The 18,927-nt window shown below is 44.1% G+C and overlaps 1 protein-coding gene across 12 annotated transcripts in view; it reads right to left on the reverse strand.

Moving 5' to 3' along the window:
* The window catches only part of MEIS2 (Meis homeobox 2), a 238,093-nt gene extending 219,379 nt beyond the window's left edge, over positions 1–18,714 (reverse strand). For 4 of the 12 annotated variants that reach the window (XM_070053349.1, XM_070053353.1, XM_002717990.5 and 1 more), the window contains exons 1-7: positions 18,355–18,714; positions 16,913–17,145; positions 15,202–15,343; positions 14,453–14,503; positions 13,467–13,517; positions 12,539–12,688; positions 1,748–1,862 (exon numbers count right to left, since the gene is read on the reverse strand). In XM_070053349.1, coding sequence (XP_069909450.1) covers positions 1,748–1,862; positions 12,539–12,688; positions 13,467–13,517; positions 14,453–14,503; positions 15,202–15,343; positions 16,913–17,145; positions 18,355–18,366 — 754 coding nt within the window. In that variant the 5' untranslated portion in view covers positions 18,367–18,714. Of the gene's footprint in view, positions 1–1,747; positions 1,863–12,538; positions 12,689–13,466; positions 13,518–14,452; positions 14,504–15,201; positions 15,344–16,912; positions 17,146–17,774; positions 17,916–18,067; positions 18,113–18,354 lie in introns of those variants that run through there. The other 8 variants (XM_070053350.1, XM_070053354.1, XM_008269236.4 and 5 more) reach the window with 3 other exon arrangements.
* Positions 18,715–18,927: the final 213 nt, after the last annotated feature.

Consider the following 18,927-nt stretch of genomic DNA (forward strand, 5'->3'; position numbering starts at 1 on the left):
TCTTCCCTCTCCCACCCCCTCTTCTCTCTGGCCCTTTCCTGCTATCTCTCTCGCCATAACTCAACTAACCCAACAGAACCAGTCAGTTTTAAATTTCAGTTGGGACCTTGGTGACCTGTTAATGAATCTACAGAGAGGAGAAAAACTCACAGTGTTGAGTTATGCCTGGTGTTGCTAGCTGACTTGGAGTCAGAAATGCTTGAAGCGTTAACGTAATTGCAAGAATGTGAAAAATGAAGCGCTGGGCTCCTGAGCAAAGTGAAAGGTCAAAGTGAGCCTCACACACACAAGAAGTCTCTGGAAGATAACCTCATTAGACCATTAAGTCTGCTTTTCTCTTTCCCCACTTTTCTACAGTTTTTAAGGAGTTTTGTTTTTATTAATAGATACTTTTCACCGTTTGTGCTGCCACAATTTGGGACAGTGGGGAGGATGGAGTCACGGAAAGTTTTCCAGATTTCACCACATGGAGAAGTCCATCCCTGCACCAGGGAACCCTACAATTACAGTCATTGCATTGCAGATCCATTCAATCTATGGGCAAGTTTCCCTCAAAATGCCTTGCAAGTAAGTCCCTTTTGTATACAGTATAACTGATCTAATACAAACAATATATAAAACCTGAATAGAAACAATTCACGATTCCTTCCACAATTTACCTTCTGATAATATCATCTCTGTGTTACTTGCAGCTTGCTTAAACCTAGAATCAACTGAATGGCATCTCATCCTAGAAAATACATTTTTCTCGATTCTTCTAGAACCTCAGGAATCAAAAATCCATGGCCAGAGACTTGGAGAAGGAAAGGTGCCTATTCTACATCAACCACCTTTCAATGGTATCTGTATTTCCAGCTCAAGCTGTTAAACTGTCCTTTACTTGGAAGCCTGTCTAATGCTTAAATATTGTGGCCATAAACACAGTCATAATAGAGATGAAATAGACCTAGGAGATCAGACACCATCTCATGTAAAATATTAAAAAGTAAAATCTATACACTTTCCTGGCCCTCATTCAATAATGCCTCTTCCTTTGAATTATCATTTTAGCCATAGAAGAGTCACCCCTACAATACATAATTGTTCTCTGTGCAGCAGGTGAGTTTTAAATGGTAGAAGGTATTCTAAATTGCACCAGTCTTCCTCCACATCTACAGTTGTTGTCCCCATTGCCCTCTGGCTATTCTGTTAGGACTTGTGACAAAAGTCTCCATGTCAGTGGAACAGAAATGACGAAAAATACTCTTCTAAGAATTTCAAAAGCCATTTTTCCAAGATAAGATTCCATATGAAATTCCTGCAGTATTTCCAAAGTTATTAAGAACAGACTTTTGTATCCTATGTGCTTTTGAGGCACAATTGCTTGATTACAGAGAACTCCTAGAGTTGATATTACAAATAAAATATCCTGTCTATAGAATAATTCAAGCTACTGCATTACAGCAATGAAGTTGGGATGTCATTCCATTTACTTATACACACAGAAGTGTAGATAACCAAATTTGTAAAGGAATTGGCAGAACTAATCAATTGTGATTGTAATGCCTACTTAAAGATGAGAAGGCATACTTTGATTTAAGTTAAGGAAGTTAAGAAGAGGAAATACTGTCTTTCTAAATAGCAGCTGATTACATTCCCTAACCTGCCGTTCTCCTGTTCACACGGAGGCAGATGTTCTGATATCATAAAATACGGCAGTTATTTTAGTCATGCCTGCTTTGCACAAGGAAAATGCTTGACCTTTTACCTTGCTCACTGCTGTTGTCTCCACTCTGGGAAGCATGGCCCCCACTGGAAGGTCCTGGGGTGCCTGCTGAGTGGGTTGAGGTTGCATCATCGTGGTCTCGCCAAGATGAGGGATTCTGTCGTCAGATGTCAAGGAAGGAATTTTTCCACAGTTACCATTTCAGTTGTAAATGAGGAACCAAGAGGAAGGACACGGAGAAAGACAAAAAAAAAGTGTACAAATTAGTATTTGTGGAGCTGGGCATACTTACATGCCATGTTACACTGTGTTGTTTTTTCAGTCTTAAATTTTTTTTTTTAAAAGAGAAGAGATGCTTTATAACTTGATAAGGTGTTGATTACATAAGTGTACACACTTGTTAGAAATAACTGAAATAGGGCCGGTGCTGTGGCATAGTAGGTGAAGCCTCTGCCTGCGGCATTGGCATTTGAAATGGGTGCTGGTTCATATCCTGGCTGCTCCTCTTCCAATCCAATTCTCTGCTATGGCCTGAGAAAATAGTAGACAATGGCCCAAGTCCTTGGGCCCCTGCATGCACTTGGGAGCCCCAGAAGAAGCTCCTAGCTCCTGGCTTTGGACTGGCCCAGCTCTGGCCATTGTGGTCACTTGGAGAGTGAACCAGCGGATGGAAGACCTCTCTGTCTCTCCCTCTCCTTTGTCTGTAACTCCACCACTCAAATAAATAAAGTCTTTAAAAAAACTGAAATGTTTTATATAGGTATATTATATACAAATTTAAACCACAATAAAGATAATATTAAAGTTAAAAAAACTAAGAATGAAATAGTCTTTTTCACTTGTTATCTCAATTAGGGCATACTCTTCCAAGAAACAGGTCCCAGCGCTCTTGGATATTAAAGACTTCAGAACAGGAATGCCTACAAAATTCAACGACTCCCTAAAACAAAAAAAATCACAGGCTCCAGAATGTACGCTCTTTATATCTTTCAACTGTACTACTGTACTACCTTAAAACAACCTACATGAATTCTCAAAATCAGCAGCAGTTAACTGATTATATAACCAACAGATGCAGTGATATTAACCACCATATCAATACTGAATAAATTATCAATTTCTGTTTTAATTTACACAAACAACAATTTTTAAAATGAAACAAATATGAGTCACTAGTCATTGAGTAGGCTAGACAGGACTTTCACCTGAGCATCGTGGAGGCTTTACATTTATGCAGCAGCACTTTTTCCAGGAAGAGCCACTTGTTTCAAAGGACACGCAAGGTAAACCAAGAGTCAGAGCTCAAGCCACTTTGCTGACTATATTCTTCTCCTGTTTCTCCTCCCCTTTCCTGATCATTCCCAATACCCTGCTGCTGCTTAAAGGAAAACAGGAATTCTAATGTACAGGAAGGACTTTATCAGCACCACATGAAGGCAGACAAGGGATGGAATTTCCTCCGGCAAAAATGGAGAGTAGGAACAGTACACGAAACAAACCAGCCGTGAGGTCAGAGCTGGCCACTTGTCACCTGTATGCAGCAACTTCAACTAAGCCTACAGATCTGTTGGCAAGCAAATTCTTTGGGTGTCATAGAAAGACGGGAAAAGAATTAAATATACAAGTATATAAAAATATACTACTGCTTAAAAGAGGAAATGCAACAGAATAAAATTAAAAATCAGACAGATCCACACAAATATAGGTAATATATAAACCTCTTGGCCACCTGAAAGTAATCCTGTCATGTTGCCATTTTATACAGTTTATCAAGAAAAAAGTCTCCAGTCTGTCATTTTTCCCAACAATCAATTCTATAATGTACGGAACACATAAAAAGTGTTACCAACATAAAACAGGAAACCCAGCTGAGGCAATACAGGTAAATAGCCTATTTGAAATAACAATTAAAAAACCACAGCCTTATTTTCTCCTCTATGGACCTGTTACACACTGATTTAAACTTAATATTTGGCATTTTTGATAGATGATGAAGTAACTCAGAGGTCTATAGATTAATAACATCTCTATCAAATAATGCTACTGGCGCTGCCATCAGGCAAGCAATTGATTCAAAGTGAAAACCCTAAGCAGAAATTTCCTGACTATAAATATGACCCAGATAGATCGCTCAAAGAAAAGTTTGAGAAACTAGATTAGGGAATGAAATTGAGTAAAATAAAATAAGAAGCAAGGTTCTCTGCTGCCTGCATGAAGACAAACGCATGTCTCTGAGCTCCGCTTTTATCTAAGTTAGAAACCACTCCAATAAGTTCAAGGTAAAGGGAAACGGAATACAGAGGCTCTTCAAGCTTTGCCACCTCTTCGTGTCAGCTGTTTGCTGGCTGGTAATCAGATAAACGGTAAGGAGAATTACTTGGAAAAATAAATAAATAATAGAATGGCAAGAGTTTAGTCCTGCAACAACACAGGCTACAGCCTTCTTTTAGAAAATGCCGTAAGTGCAACATATTTACCTAATCTAAACTTTTCAGTATACACAGCAAGCGATGTTAATTTTATGCACTGCAGGCTTTTTATTAAGCTGGCTGCTATAAACGCTCCTTACCCCTATGAAAATTACAATAATTAACCACTAACACCTCAACTATGTTTTAAGGTAAATGTCATCCAATAGTTATTATATAATCGTTCAAATGAAGCTAGAGAAAGTCTTTCTGTTTAGGGACTGTAGTGATTTCCATGGATCATGCAGGACTTCTACAACTGAACACACTGATTTGTCCCTATCAACCAAACCTGTGCTGAGCTTTAAAGTCAGCCCTCAGGAGCCAGTGCTGTGGCATAGCAGGTAAAGTCGCCACCTGCAGTGCCAGTATCCAATATGGGTGTGGGTTTGAGACCCGGCTGCTCCTCTTCTGATGTAGCTCTCTGCTCAGCCTGGGAAAGCAACAGAAGATGGCCCGAGCCCTTGGACCCCTGCATCTGCATGAGAGACTCAGAAGAAGCTCCTGGCTCCTGGCTTCATTTCGGCCCAGCTCTAGCCTTTGTGGCCATTTGGGGAAATGAATCAGCAGATGAAAGGTATCTCTCTCTCTCTCTCTCTCTCTCTCTCCCCTCTGCCTTTTCTGCCTCTGCTTCTCTGAAACTCTGCCTTTCAAATAAATAAATAAATCTTTTTTTAAAAAAAAGTCCAGCCTCATTATTTTATAATTCAGTGTATTACTTTCAAAGGTTTTCTGAAGGAGGTGATTTCTAAAGTAAAGCGGAGAAAAATGAGCTACACAAGCAAATATGACGTTAAGAGTAGCTGGTTCCTCCCTATATACTGGGTCTTGAGTTTTCCGACTCAAGCTACTAACTAATCTACCATTCCGCAGTTCCTCCATCTCTTCTCCCTCACCCCTCAAAATGCTCTCCTGAAAATGTGTCATGTTTATTTTCATAGAGTGTCTCATGTATTATGGTTTAGTTTTAAGGACTGACAAACTCAGGAGTCTCACATGATATCTATGTGACTTGAAAGAAGGAAGAAAAGGCAAATCCTTCCAAGTGCCAAGGCTGAGGAGCTACCCCAAGTTATCTGTATTCTCCTACCACGGTGATGTGATAATTTATAATGACAAATATCGATACTCTTGATAACAAAAAGCTGGTTGTCAGCAGCAGGTGCTGTGGCGCAGCAGGTTAAGCTGCTGCCACTTGGGATGCCCACATCCTGTACTGGAGTTTGTGGTTGGAGTTCAGCTTCCACTTCTAATCCAACTTACTGCTAATGCACACTCTGGGAGGCAGCAGATGATGGATCAAGTACTTGAGTTCCTCCCAGCCACATGGAATTCTGGGCTCCTGGCTTTGGCCTGGCCCAGTCTTGATTGTTGTAATCACTTGGAGAAATGAACCAACGGAAGGACGATCTCTCTGTCTCTCCCTGTGTGTATGTGCGTCACTCTGCCTTTCAAAAAAAAACAAACTTAAAAACAAAAACAAAACCTGGTCATAGTTAGTCATAGGAAATTGTAACCTATGTGAAAAGCTATAACCCATTACCCATAGTGCTGATTTTTTATCCTGAGATTGAAATATTTGTATCACAACTCCTCCCCTTCCCCCCCATCCTACCAGATAGTTTCCAAATTTACATCCTTCAAGAATAACTGCCTGGCTGTCTGCCAAATTACATGCAGAAGTTTAGTGAGTCCTGAAACCAAAGTGGCATACAAAAGCACGTAAAAACACATGACGTATGTAGAAAAACGAAGAGAAGGGCTCTCTGTGTGCATATGTGTGGATGAACACTCAGGTATATGCATTCCACAAGATGTATCCTGTCCTTCAGCCAAAAGTATCACAAAAGATGCCCGAGGGTAAGGAGTGAACATGTTTCTATTCCCAGTGGCTTTAATAATTGAGAGTCAAATATGGTCCTCTTCTTACTCTTACGTAATTGCGTTAAAGAGCAGTGTTACCAGGAGAAAAGCAGTGAATACTGAGTGGAGCACAATAGAAGGAGATGGAAAATAGATACAAGAAGCTAAGTCTCCAGGGGCAGTATTTTCTATTTGCTGGGCTACAGACTCACAGCTGATAATGCAAGTTGTAATTAATATAAAAGCAGGAGACAATATGGGCAGAGCTTGTAGTAGCAGGGCCACAGGAGAGCGCTCTGCTGCTCTCCTCGGTTTCTCATTTACACACAGCTTTCCCTAGAAAACACGATTCTGCCAGTGTTTTCTCCCTTGAAAGTTAAAAAGAAAAAATTGATTTCACACCATCATTGAATTTTGCTAAATCTAGAAAAGAGTACGGAGAGCACAGGAGTCTCTTGGTATTGGAAGCAAATTGTATGTGCACCTCTTCTGTTGAGGCTGCAGATATGGTAGAATTGTAATATTTTAAATCATTATGGCATTTGTGTGAGAGACTGCCTAGAGCAGAATATTTATTAAGTCTTGGTGAATTGGTGGTATTCCTCTTTTAACCGATTCTACACAGTATATGGTTCTGGCTTCTAAATAAATACAAAACAGGCATGGGGGGAGCAAAATGTATTAGACTTCAAGGAGAAAAAAGCCCAGACTTCATTCAAGTTATATCTGAAATGGGCTGATGCTCACTTTGGACCCCAAATGAAAAGACGGTTCAATGGATGTGGTACAGAAAACATTAGATTGGAATTAAAGCTCCAGGGTGCCACCTCTCACTGGCCATGTGACCTTGAGTAGGGATGTACTTCATTTCTCAGGGACTCATTTCCTTTATTTCTTTAAAATAAGAAGTTAGACAAGATAATCCCTAAGATCACTTCCACTTTTCATTCCATTATTAAAGACATTCACAAAATATAAGGGTAGACTTTAAAAATATGACGGGTCTTCAGAAACTATGAATGGATTTCAAATTTTTTGCGATAAAATGAACATATATTTTAATCCCATTTTCCACAAACTTTTTGAGGTGCCCTCATGCATGTTAGATTTTTCAAGAACCTACACAGCTGCATAACATCAAGTGAAAAATTATATATGAAAATGGAAAATGCAGTAAAGTAATTCTGGATATGTGCACACACAGTATCCTAGTAAATACACATAATGATATTTTAATCAGCAAATGAATTTGCTGAAAACTAATTTGACTCAATATAATTCAACAACAAAGGGAAGATATACTTGGATCGATATATATATATCATATATAACATACATATAATATTCAGTTATTTATTTCTTACAACTTTATAGTGCTTTAATTTTTAATTAACATTATGCAAAACAATTTTTAAAGAACAAGATGCTGACTCTTATTATGGAGTATTCAAATCTACAAAAGTTAAAAATATTCATTGTATGATTTGAACAAATGTTGGAATTTCAGCTTCGTTATTCTAAAGTTGACATAAGAACTCAGGAGACCTATGTGTGCTTTCAGACTCTAGGCTCATTCTTTAAAAATGTAAATAGAGCCTGGGTCTTTCCCTTGTCTCCCCACTTTCACCCCTTTTTTAGGCTTTGGGAATTAATACAGGGGTCTTCAAAAAGTTCATGGAAAACATGCACTGTGAAAAACTATGCGTGGATTTCAAATGTTTTCACACCAAAATAAGCTTATCTTTTATTTCCAGTTTTCCATGAACTTGTTGAAGTACTCTCATATTTGGGCAACTCTCATGAAAGGAGTGACTACGATTTAGAACTGATTTTTCTGTTTAATGGAGCAGTTCTTAGAGAAGACAGATATATCTTGTTCTGTTGGTATAATTTCATATTATAAAATACCTCCTATAATATTCAGTATAACAAATATGAAAGTTAACTTAAAAATAATACTTATAAAACCTTATCATGATCTCTATGTGGTTATCAAGTATACCTTTTCCTAATTTTTATTCATCACAGTGACAATGAAAACATACTCCAACATACAACTTAAAAGACTTAAGAAGTATAATTACTCTTGATGGGAAATTAACAGGAAAGTTATCAACTACCAGGAAAGACAAAGCAACAACATCAACACCAGAAAACCCTGGCCCACCCCCCCTCCAGCCCGCCATGTGTCTCCTTGAGTTGGTGGACAGAGCTCAGAACTAGAACTTTTCCCGACTGAGTCCCCAAGGCCCTGGCTAACACACCCTGAGGTCTAATCATGCACTGGAACATAAGAAACTGTCGGACAAAATGAATCCTTCATGTTATTGATATTATTATCAAATCTCATTGTTTCCCTCTTTATCTCCTATAAAACAACCACTTAAACCTATCCCTCTCCTCACCATCACTCCCTGCTAATTTCTCAGGTAGTAATGGGATTTACATACAGGCACTTGCCTGTATGTTGTCAGGAATAAGATTCTGGAGATTTTCCCCTCTGATCTAACCTATTTTAAAAAACTGTATAGACATAAATAAATTTGCAGTACTCAGAAATGCAAAAGAAAACCTATCTTCATGTAAATTACTACTTTCAACCTAAAAATTAAAATAATTTTTCTTTTAGTAGAGCTGTTATCAAAACCAGTCAATTTTTAGGCACCTGCCATTAACTGTTAACAGATGTAATTGTATTTTCTTCCCTCTTAATTTTTTCAAAGAAAAAAAAATGTACCTCTTTATGACCAATAATTAGGAATAACAATATAATTGTCCAATTGTATGCACCACAAGCAAATAAAGCTTAGTTCAGAGAATATTTCAAACAAATATATTTCATTGGTCCAAACTTGATTTAGACACATGTGTTTATTTTCATTTCTCTGCACTGAAGATTTGACCCAAATTATGTAAAATAGATAATACAGCTATAATCTATTCAGAAACACTACAGATTAGGAAAAGCATGATTATTTCACAACAGTCTTCGAGTTAAAACTTTTTTAGCAAAAAAATTGTTTTTCTGGCATGTTTATTTTAAACATGATAAATTTGAATGTCTGGGAAATTGAACATGAACTACAGCTGGAAAGCAGAGTTCTATTTCCTTTGCCTATTATATATTTTTTTTCTCCACAGAATTCCAAAGAATATTGTAATAACTGATTCTCACCTATAACTACTATTATGTTACTATAAAAGTAGAAGATAAATATACAGTATATTAAAAACATAAGCATTCATTATGAATTTACCAATCACACAAAAATAGTAGCTTACACTGCATATCTTATTTTCTATTTAATTCCACATTTCCTCTTATCATTATGCCTATCATGTGTAAGTGTTAATAAAAAACGAACAGATTCAGTATCCTCACTGAATACAAGGATGTAAAGTAAGACTAGTATGGTATCTTAATATAGCTGTGTCATATCAGATTTTTATATAACATTATAAAGTGTGAAATTAGCATGATTTACTAAATATGAATATATAAAATTGATTCTTAAAAGCCTGTCAATAATATTTGCTTTTGATATTTATATCCATCCCTTCTATTCATTTATCTTTTCAAATTCTTTAATAAGAAAATCAAATGCTACATTGGGACCTAATATTTTACCCCGAGAGAATACTTCTTTATCCGCTTCCTGCTGCACAGAATTAGGTACTTATTCTTTCTTTTCACTCTTTTTCTCTTTCCACCCCCCCTTCTTCTTCTCTCTTGCCTGCTCCTTCCCTAAACACACACACACACACACACACACAATGTAGCTTGATACCACTTAATAAGGACAGAGGTGTATGTGTTTTGGGGGTGTCAAACAGCTGTCACAAACTGTCACCTCCACAAGAGAAACCTTGGCACACAACAAATTAAACTACACTTCTTTTTTAGCTGTCATTATTCATAGCCAATAAGTTGAAATGCTCTCAGCATTTCATGTGCAAATAAAACCACGAGGAAGCTCAGTAGATCAGAATAGTGGGCCAACAGATAAAACAGAGAAAACAACATGCTGTCTGGGTCCTTCTGAAGTGGTTCATCATCACCCCTGCACTAGCGTTCACCAAATGAGATGCAGCCTGGGGCAATGTATTAAATATGCATATCAAAGCAAATGAAAAAATAAACCTGAAGATTCAAGTTGGACACATTTACATGCTGAAAATGCTCCACTCATACCACTTTTCAGGGAGTGCCTCTGTTTTCACTTTTTTGTGTGTGGCTGTGGAGAACGGGGGAGGGCAATTTATTAGAGAGGCTGCAAAGCACAAGAGGATTCCCTTTGCAGGGGGAGGGCTGGACATTAATACAATCAACACACCTATGCCTCAAAAGTATCAAGGATGGTGAAACCTCTCGAAGATTTTCTCTCAGGTCCTGCATAAAATACGAGTCTGTGGCAAAGCTCTCCATTTCCCACTCGGTGTGCTGGTGGAACAAATTATTGCTTCATTTCAAAACAAATAGCAGGGGGCTAAAGTAAAAATGTTATAGTTCAGATCTCCAGGAAATAAAAGGCTCTAAATTATGACGCCCAATGAGGTGGCAAGCCCTCATGGGCTCAAAATAAATCAGTTGTCATATTTACTTGATTTGGGGCCTGAAAGGGGAGCAACAAATGTTACAGTTGACTCTTTTATCCAAAGATGACTATTGCTAGATTATCAAAGCACTCTCCTCTTAGGTACAACTTCTTCCTTGAGTGTACATTTAAATATTAAAATAACACCACACATCAGCATGGTCTAGCAGATAATACTCTAAATAGCCTAGTTTATCTTTTCTACATAAACATCAGCATACTCTAGCTCTATACAACCCCTGGAAAAACACTTGACAAGAAACTGATCTAGAAAACCAAGTGGTCTGGATCCCTAGAAATATCATGAGAAAAGTTTTCAGCAGGGAACTGTGAACCTCTCATTCTGTGAACCATGTAACTAGAGCCCAATAATGTGAATGCATATGTAATTGGGAAACAGAAAGCAATGAAAATCAACAAATAAGAACAACAAAAGCAAATATTTCTGAGAGAGTATCATGCCCCATGGACCATAACCACATGCTGGAGAATCACAGATCAGCAAATAAACTTCCTAGAGCTGCTGTTGCTGCACCCTTTTGATTTCATTTAACACACTGAGCATGCTAAAGGGCTCCCTACAGTTTCCTCCACTGGAATGGAAATAGGTAAGGGTAAACACCATAGGCTTCATTCTGTCTCAGAATTGGACATACTGGACTGAGGTTTTAGTTTTCTTTCTTTTTCTAACTTTTGTTCTCGGGCGAGCTTCCCATATAGTACAAAAGTTAATGATTAAAATCTACGACAACATATTCTGAAAACTTTGGGGGTATCTCAATTCATCCCTCTTAATGCCCAGAAAGGGGTGTGGAGGGCCAAACTGCTTCGATGTTTGCTTAAATCATACAAGGCATGAAATTAATATTTCAGCCATGAAGTTATTAGACCACAGCCTCTATCACTTGGGTTGTGAGTTCAACTGAACGTAATCTATAGACTCCCTGTCCCCTACCCCCAGATTCCAGTTCCTATAAATAAACTGCTGTTCACACCCACTCTTTAACCTCGCCACTTTTGCCTTTCCTACCAGCTGCAATCTTTCTTCTCTTTGCTTCTTTTTCAAATTTTCAGTCTCACTACATATGCTTTTTTTTTTAAGCAGCAGACTCACTAGATCGGTTCCAAAATAGGATTAAAAACATAGAGAATAGAAAGAAATCTCCTTTCCTGGCCTGACATACACAGTCATCCCTTACTGTGCTTTCTGTCCTCATTCACCAACTGTTAAAGTGTTAAAATTCAACCACTAACCTATGGTTACTCAATCATAATTCCTTTCAGCTTTCTGTAATACATTGTTAATAATTGGTTCATCAAGGTTACTGTCTTTTATTATGAAGATGCTTCAGGCACTTGGCAATAAGTCCATATTCTGACAGTAAGTTTCTATACAGCAGAAATACTGAGATTGTTAACATGTTTGTTCACTACTTTTAGTTCCAATGCAGTATAATATTACTAATCATGGTCAGGACTGTCTTCTCTGTGATAGAATGGGAAATCAGCCTCCACTCCCCAATTCTCTTTCCTTGAGTCCTCCCCCCCGCCACGTCCTGTCTAGCTGACTGTTTTCCCCTGTTGTGCTGATTACTCAGAGATGAGAAAGCAGCAAAGACAATGGTCATCATAAAAACAGAGAACTTGCTATCACCTGAGTCTCCAAATCCAAAACTTTACACATTAAGAGCACAAATCACTCTATCAGCTCCCTGGTTTTGGAGGTCCAAGAAAGAGAAAATGAAGATGAAGAGGATGGCAGAGGTAGTGAGAAAGAGAGAAAAAGGCATCAAAATAATTCAACTCATTTAAAAAGAAAACCGAGTCAGATATTGAAACAAGTTGTTTAAAAAAAAAAAAAATCATTTGCCCAGCAGCCTTAGAATGCCAAAGGCTAGCGGACTTACATGGTCAGCGAGATTTGTGGAGGAGCCTGAAAGTTCTTCGTGGTCTGACTTGGAGCTGCCGTCCCTTTCATCAATGACGAGGTCGATGGGCATTTTCCCCTTCAAACAGCTAATGTACCGGTGGCAAAAATTATCACACAGTTCGTGGACCTATAAGGAGGGTCATGTGTTGTTGTTGTTTATTTGTTTCATTTTTAAAGATTGAAAAGTATCAGGTTGCAAGGTTACATTTGGAAAGAGCAACAGTGTGAAGTCTTCCAAACTAATTCTAATTAAGGGGTGTAATAGTTGAAGGCAAGGAAACAATAGAGTGATTGTTGCTGCAGATATTACTCTCCAGAGACTTCCCCAAGAGCAACAAGTTATAATAGAGACAGAGAAGCAGGACTGGAAATGACTGGGTTCAGACTGGGAGTCCAGGGAGGAAAATCTGATTTGATAATAACATGAGAACACTGGAGCTGGGGACAGCATTCATGTTTGTGTTTCAGTAAGCCAGGAGTTTTCTATGCTTCCGGGGGGAAGTGACTGAGCTGGCAGAGCAGTGTGAAGACACCTCAGCAAGGGTGATTCCCTCTGCCTGCACCTAATGCAGACTCAGGGCGGAGGGTGAGCTGAGCTAATAGAGACACAAGGCAGGCTGAGTGTCCAGGAACACAAACAGCTTGCTGCATTTCAAAATAATCCTGAATGCCTTGCGGGGGAAAGTGTGTGTGTGTGGGGGGGGGGTGGAGGTACTTTAAAAGGCAAGGGGTTCACTCATCCTCTGAGCCCTTGAACAGAGGAGCGATTTGAAGGAAGGACATGGTAACATGCTCCACCTCTCTAGATGCTCAATCCCACACACTGGAGGTTTGCCAGATATATCCCGACTCACCCTGGACAGGGAAATGCCTACACCAGAATGGGAGCATTATTTCCTGCTTACCTTTTCTAATTCCAAAAGATGAAACCTTAGTACTTGTATTGCTTGTATCATCTGAAAGAAAAGTTCAGGAGTATGGAGTTAGGGCTCTTTGACTCCAGGCCCTGAGTGGGGGGTGGTGAGGGCACTGGGCTAGGGAGAAGAAACCCGCAGGTGGTCAGGCAAAACCCACACATCAAGAAATAGGCAGAAAAACCAAGCGATTACTGATCAGCTCTGCCTCATTGGCCACAGGGCGGGAAACTGACTCAACCTTAGCCTAGCAGTAATATCTCTCCCCCTGATGTTCACTATGCTATTTATGTGTAAGGGCTGCTTTCCTGGGACCAGGCCTTCTTTCTCTGCCTGAGTCCTCTTCACATGTCCCCTCCCTCGACCTCAGGCCATTTTTTTTTTTTTTAAAGTGGCTTCTCTGGATAGCAAGAGCTTTTCAGAACGGCGTACCCAGCGAAATCCGTCCTCACTAAAGAAGGAAATACTCCAGATGAATGGCGAGGCGAGGCCTTTGAAAGCGGATTTAAGTACTTTTAATATTGAAATCGTGCAAATTAGCAAAAGAATCGCACCTAAAAGTGGCCTGCGCTGGCCCGCCCCTCACCCCGAGCCAGCCCCTCACCCCAAGCCCGCCCTCCGTGCGCCCGCGGTTACTTCCTTCGGGTTAGCCGCCCGGGACTCCGCCGCCCGCCCCGGCAAACAGAGGAAATAACTCACTTCTCGCAGCCTACTCCCCGGGCCGAGACCTGGGAGTCAGCCCTAGCTCCCGCTCCCGGCGTCTCGGGCCCCGCGTCTGCCCTCCTGGGCTTCGCTTCCCCCCCACGTCCATCCCTCCTTGGCTGAGGGCTCTAAGCTGTCCTCGCCCTCCTCCCTATCGCCCTGGGGCTCCAAAGGAGGGCTCTGGTAGAACTCTGCCAAGCCCTCGGGCAGAGTGGGCGCTCTGGGCACGGGAGGGGGCCGAGGCTGGGGAACAGGCGAGGAGCAGAGAGCCTTACCAAATTGTCCAGCTCTGGATTTGAGGAGAAAAGTGGCTTTTCGGCACGAACCTGTAAGAGGCAAGGGAAGCCAGCATGAATCACCACCCTTTTTAAAAGAAGAAATTCCCTATCCACGACCCACCTGGAGTGGGGACGGTGGTGGGGAAGAGGGGAAAGGGGTTTGGTAGAGCTCAGGAAACAAACTGGAGCCTTAAATTAGTGAGACCAGCTGTCAAAGAATCAGGGCCTCCTGACTCTGTCCTCGCCAAAGGAAGCCCAGGAACCAGCGAGCTGAGGCCGGGAACTCGGGGCCCCTGCTCCGGACCTGGAGTACGTCCCGTCCAGCGGTCCCAGGGGCTGCAGCTCTCCGCCTCCCTCGGCTCCGCGCCCCGCGCTGACCGCTCCGAGAGGCGCCCGGCTTCCTGGCCTCCAGGGCACTCCCTGGCCCCTCACGGCCCCCTCTCCCCAATTCTTGTTCAAGTAGCTGCAGGCGGGGGAAAAAGGCCAAGCCCCAGATTAGGAGCAGGTCAACTTTAATTCGAGGGTCGAGCCCCTGTATTCCTGGCTAGGGGGGGAAAACAAACACCCCTATTTATCTCCGCTTCCAATTCGCCTTCAGGCTCAGGGATGGGAGGCGCAGAGGGCGGACTGGGCCAAAGGAACAGATCGGGTGTCCCTGCCTTTTCCTCCTCTTTCAAGTGGAGCTCCGAGGCCAGGGAAGGGGAGCGAGGGGCTGCAGGAAGGTGATTGGGTCAAGAAGGCTGGACCTGCTTGGCGAAGACCGCGATGTCCTCGTTGAAGGAGTCGGAGGAGCAGACGTCTCCGCCGGCCACTCCGGGTTCCCGGGGCGTGCAGGTCGCCAGCTCGCACTTCTCAAAGACCAGAGCTAACAGAGGAAACAACGGGTGCCTAACGGGCAGCGCCACGCAGAGACACACGCACGGAGATGGGGTGCAGAGGGGAAGGAGCGAGAACTGTAATCAGCAAGTTTGGAGGGTTCGGATTCCTTCCATAACACAACAAGCACGCATCACACCGCACCACCCGTCCTCAGACAGCCCAGCCTGGGCCAGAAACCTCGAGGAAAAAGGGCCTGGGCCTTCCCCGGATCACAAGTCCCTCGGACTTCGGCAGGAAGCCCCCCAGCCCCTTGAGCCCGCCAAAGACAAACAGCCTCACCGGAACCCTCCTCGAGAGAGAGCAACCCAGGAGCTTGGGCGATGTGGAATCCCGAGCTTGGTCCGGAACCCACTGCCCACCCCACAGCGGCCGCGGAACCAACCCCTACGACCTAGACCTGACCTCTCTCAGGAAAGGAGCACTCTTTTGGAATTAAAAAAGAATTGTTTTAATTCTGCGTTTCCAGGGGGGCATTTCAGACGAGGCCGCAGGCGGCACCTAGGTGCACACCAGAGTGACATTCCCTAACCTCGCCACCCCCCTGGTCTCATAAACTTGTTTGCATTACTTCTAGTAAAGGCCGGGTGTATGCGTGTGTATGTGTGGGTGGGTGTGTGTGTGTGGGGGGGGGTGATAATAGGAATGCTAAACGCCGAAGAGCGAAGAGCTTCCTTCCAAAGACCACATTTCTGCCAGCATTGCAGCAGACAAAAATAAATAAGCCGTGTTTTAAAACTTGCAAGTGTGCGTGCGCGGGTGCCTTTGTGTTCCTCCGGGCGGCCGAGCTACAACTCGGGGATGCTGGAGGCCTCTGGCTCTGGGCTCACTTGGGGTTTGACCCACTGTCCCCTCCCCTCGGCGTCCCGCCGCCGTCCGCACCTACCCCGCGCCGGAAGAGCCCGTGTGGTACACATGTGGACCGTGCAGCCCACCCTCCCTGAGTTCTCCAAGAATCCAAAATAATCTCCAGCCCTCTCCTTCACTCCTCCCCAACAGCGGCTCTGGGTAAGCCGCAGACGCTTCCACGCGGCCGCACGCACTTCAAGGTCTGCCCCCTTTATTTACAGAGAATTAAGAAGTGGGTGATTAGGACTTCCTGGCCGACAGAAACAGCCCTGATCCGAGCTCAAGCTGCATTTAGTGGCTCCCAGACCCTCGGTAGGAAACGAGAGAGAGAGAGAGAGAGAGAGAGAGAGAGAGAGAGAGAGAGAAAGTTGCTCCTCATCCGCAGGAAACTTTTCCCTTCGGCAAGGCCTCTGCTAGGGGGCCCGAAACGACCAGCTCTGCGTCCTACTGCCGAGAGTCCTGTCCTTGGGGAGAAGGCCCTGGCTCGCCTCAGAGGACTCTGCCACTTAGGATTGTGAGGGTTGGCGTGCCCGGGCCGGGGGAGTGAAGGGTCTCTGACACCCAGGGCACACGAGCAGGCCCGTCCACTGTCCCTTCCTAAGACAGGCGTGTCCCCCGCCCCCACGCAGAAATAACTCCCCACTTAGCCGCCCGACCCCCAACCCCCACAGAGACAAACACACTCTCGCTCTCGCACACGGCTAGCCGGGCCCGCCCGGGGGGTCGGTTTACCCATAGATCGCGTCCTTGTCCCGCTTCAAGGCGTCGTTGACAGCGGATCCCATACTGGCCGGCATGACATTGGGGTGCGGGGCGTGAGCGCCGTAGTGCTGCGTGGCGTGGAGCGGCGGCCCGTGGTTCAGATGGTGAACCGGGGGGATCGGCCGCGGCGCGTGAGGGTCTCCGTACATGGAAGCGGGAACCCCTACTCCGTCCATCCCGCCGTAATGGGGCAGCTCATCGTACTGTCAGGACCCGGCCAGAGGAAGGGGGCGAAGGCAGTGAGAGCAAGGGAACGAGGGAACCGAGGTGTGGGAAGGGGATAGAGATGGGAGCGGGAGAGGGAGAAAGACCGAGGGGAGGGGGGGAGGCAGAAAGAGAGAGAGAGAGAGAAGAGAATAAAAATAAAAACAAAGTCAGAAGGCAGAAGAGTACCCGGCACAAGTTGAACACACAGAAGCCAAACCAGCCGAAACAACGGAGCTGAAAGTTATGTGCGGGGAGGGAAATGCTTTTCCATCTTAAAACGAGAAAGTATGAACCAGGAGCAGCACGGAGAGCGGGGAGAGGAGGCGGAGAGGCCACGGGCTGCGGGGGCGCCGGGAGGCCCCGCGCCCGCCGGAGGCAGCAGAGCCGCGGCGAGCCAGCCAGGGAGAAGTGGAGTTAGTGTGCGGAGGAAGCCCCGGATCCCACCCCCAACCCCCCTTCGCCTCCTCCAGAGGATCCAATAAATCAAAAGGCGAAATGAAACAAAATAAAGAGAAGGAAAACGCTAATAATCAGGACGAGAACGCCGAGGACCAGGGAAGACCAGGGCCGGTGCCTCCCCGGGGGCAGGGAGCGGAGGGGGGGGGGGGAATAACGTGAAAGTTACCAGAAACATTATTTAGCAGCCGATTCCCTGTGTCCTTGTCAATTTCAGAGACAAAACAAGCAGCCCAGGCTAGTCTAGGCGGCGGCGCAGCGGCTGCGGCAGCGCGGCCCCAGCGGCGGCCCCGGCGGCGGCGGCGGCGGCGGCTCCTACGCAGCCCGTGCCCGCCCCGAGCCGCGGGAGCAGCGGCGGCAGCGGCGGCAGCAGAAGAACCGGGGGGAATCGCGCTGCTGGGGTAAAAGCTGGAGCCAGGCGAAAGCGTGTAACAATTGCACACGCACACACACAGCACTCACACGCACTCGCCGCCCGCCTGCTCGCACAGCGCTGGAACACGCGCGCCCAGACACGCACACACGCACGCACACACACTCGCACACACGCAGAGGCACGGGGGGGAAAGAAGCCGGTGGATAATTTTGCTGCTATTTTTTAAAATACTGGCCGCCATCATCAAGCAGCGAGCAGCAGCAGCAGCAGCAGCAGCAGCAACAGCAGCAGCGTTGAAGGGAGAGGAGGCATGGGGCAGGCCCCTCTTAGGAGAGGATTTATATCTAGGTAAGTGTTGGAGATTTAAACCTACCCTTTGCGCCATCAGTCTGCGCTCCAATAAACTCCTGGATGTGTCGTATATTTAATATCCCAGTCCGGATAAGAAAGTGATCTAGGCTGAAGATTCCTTTTTTTTTTTTCCAAACCAAGGAGACTTCTCCCAATTTTCCAATATGTTATTTTTAGGGAAAAAAAAAAGCTCAGGGAAGACAACGAAGAGTTTTTTTTTTCTGTGATATTTCTTCTTTTTCTCTCTTTTCCTCTTCTTCCTCCTCCTCCTCCTCCTCCTGATCTTCCTCCTCCACCTCCACCTCCTCCTCCTCCCCCCTCCCCTCCTCCTCCTCTTCGGTCCTCCTTTCCCCCTCTTTCTCTTCTTTTCCCCTCAGTTGGAAAAAAAAAAGAAAAGAAAAGAAAAAGAAGAAAAAGAAGAAAAAAAAATTGTCAAGCCCCCGAACTGAAGGTTACGAGCGGCCCGTCAGCAGCCCACATGTAACCGAACTGTCGTGTTTCATGGCTTTTTGCCACTCCAGCTGTCAATCAAAGCCCGGAATGTCAAGGTAGTGAATGAATGATGGTTGATGATGATGAAGAGGAGAAATCTTTC

The sequence above is a fragment of the Oryctolagus cuniculus genome, chromosome 12 (genome assembly GCF_964237555.1).
Source record: "Oryctolagus cuniculus chromosome 12, mOryCun1.1, whole genome shotgun sequence".
Classification (NCBI taxonomy): domain Eukaryota; kingdom Metazoa; phylum Chordata; class Mammalia; order Lagomorpha; family Leporidae; genus Oryctolagus; species Oryctolagus cuniculus.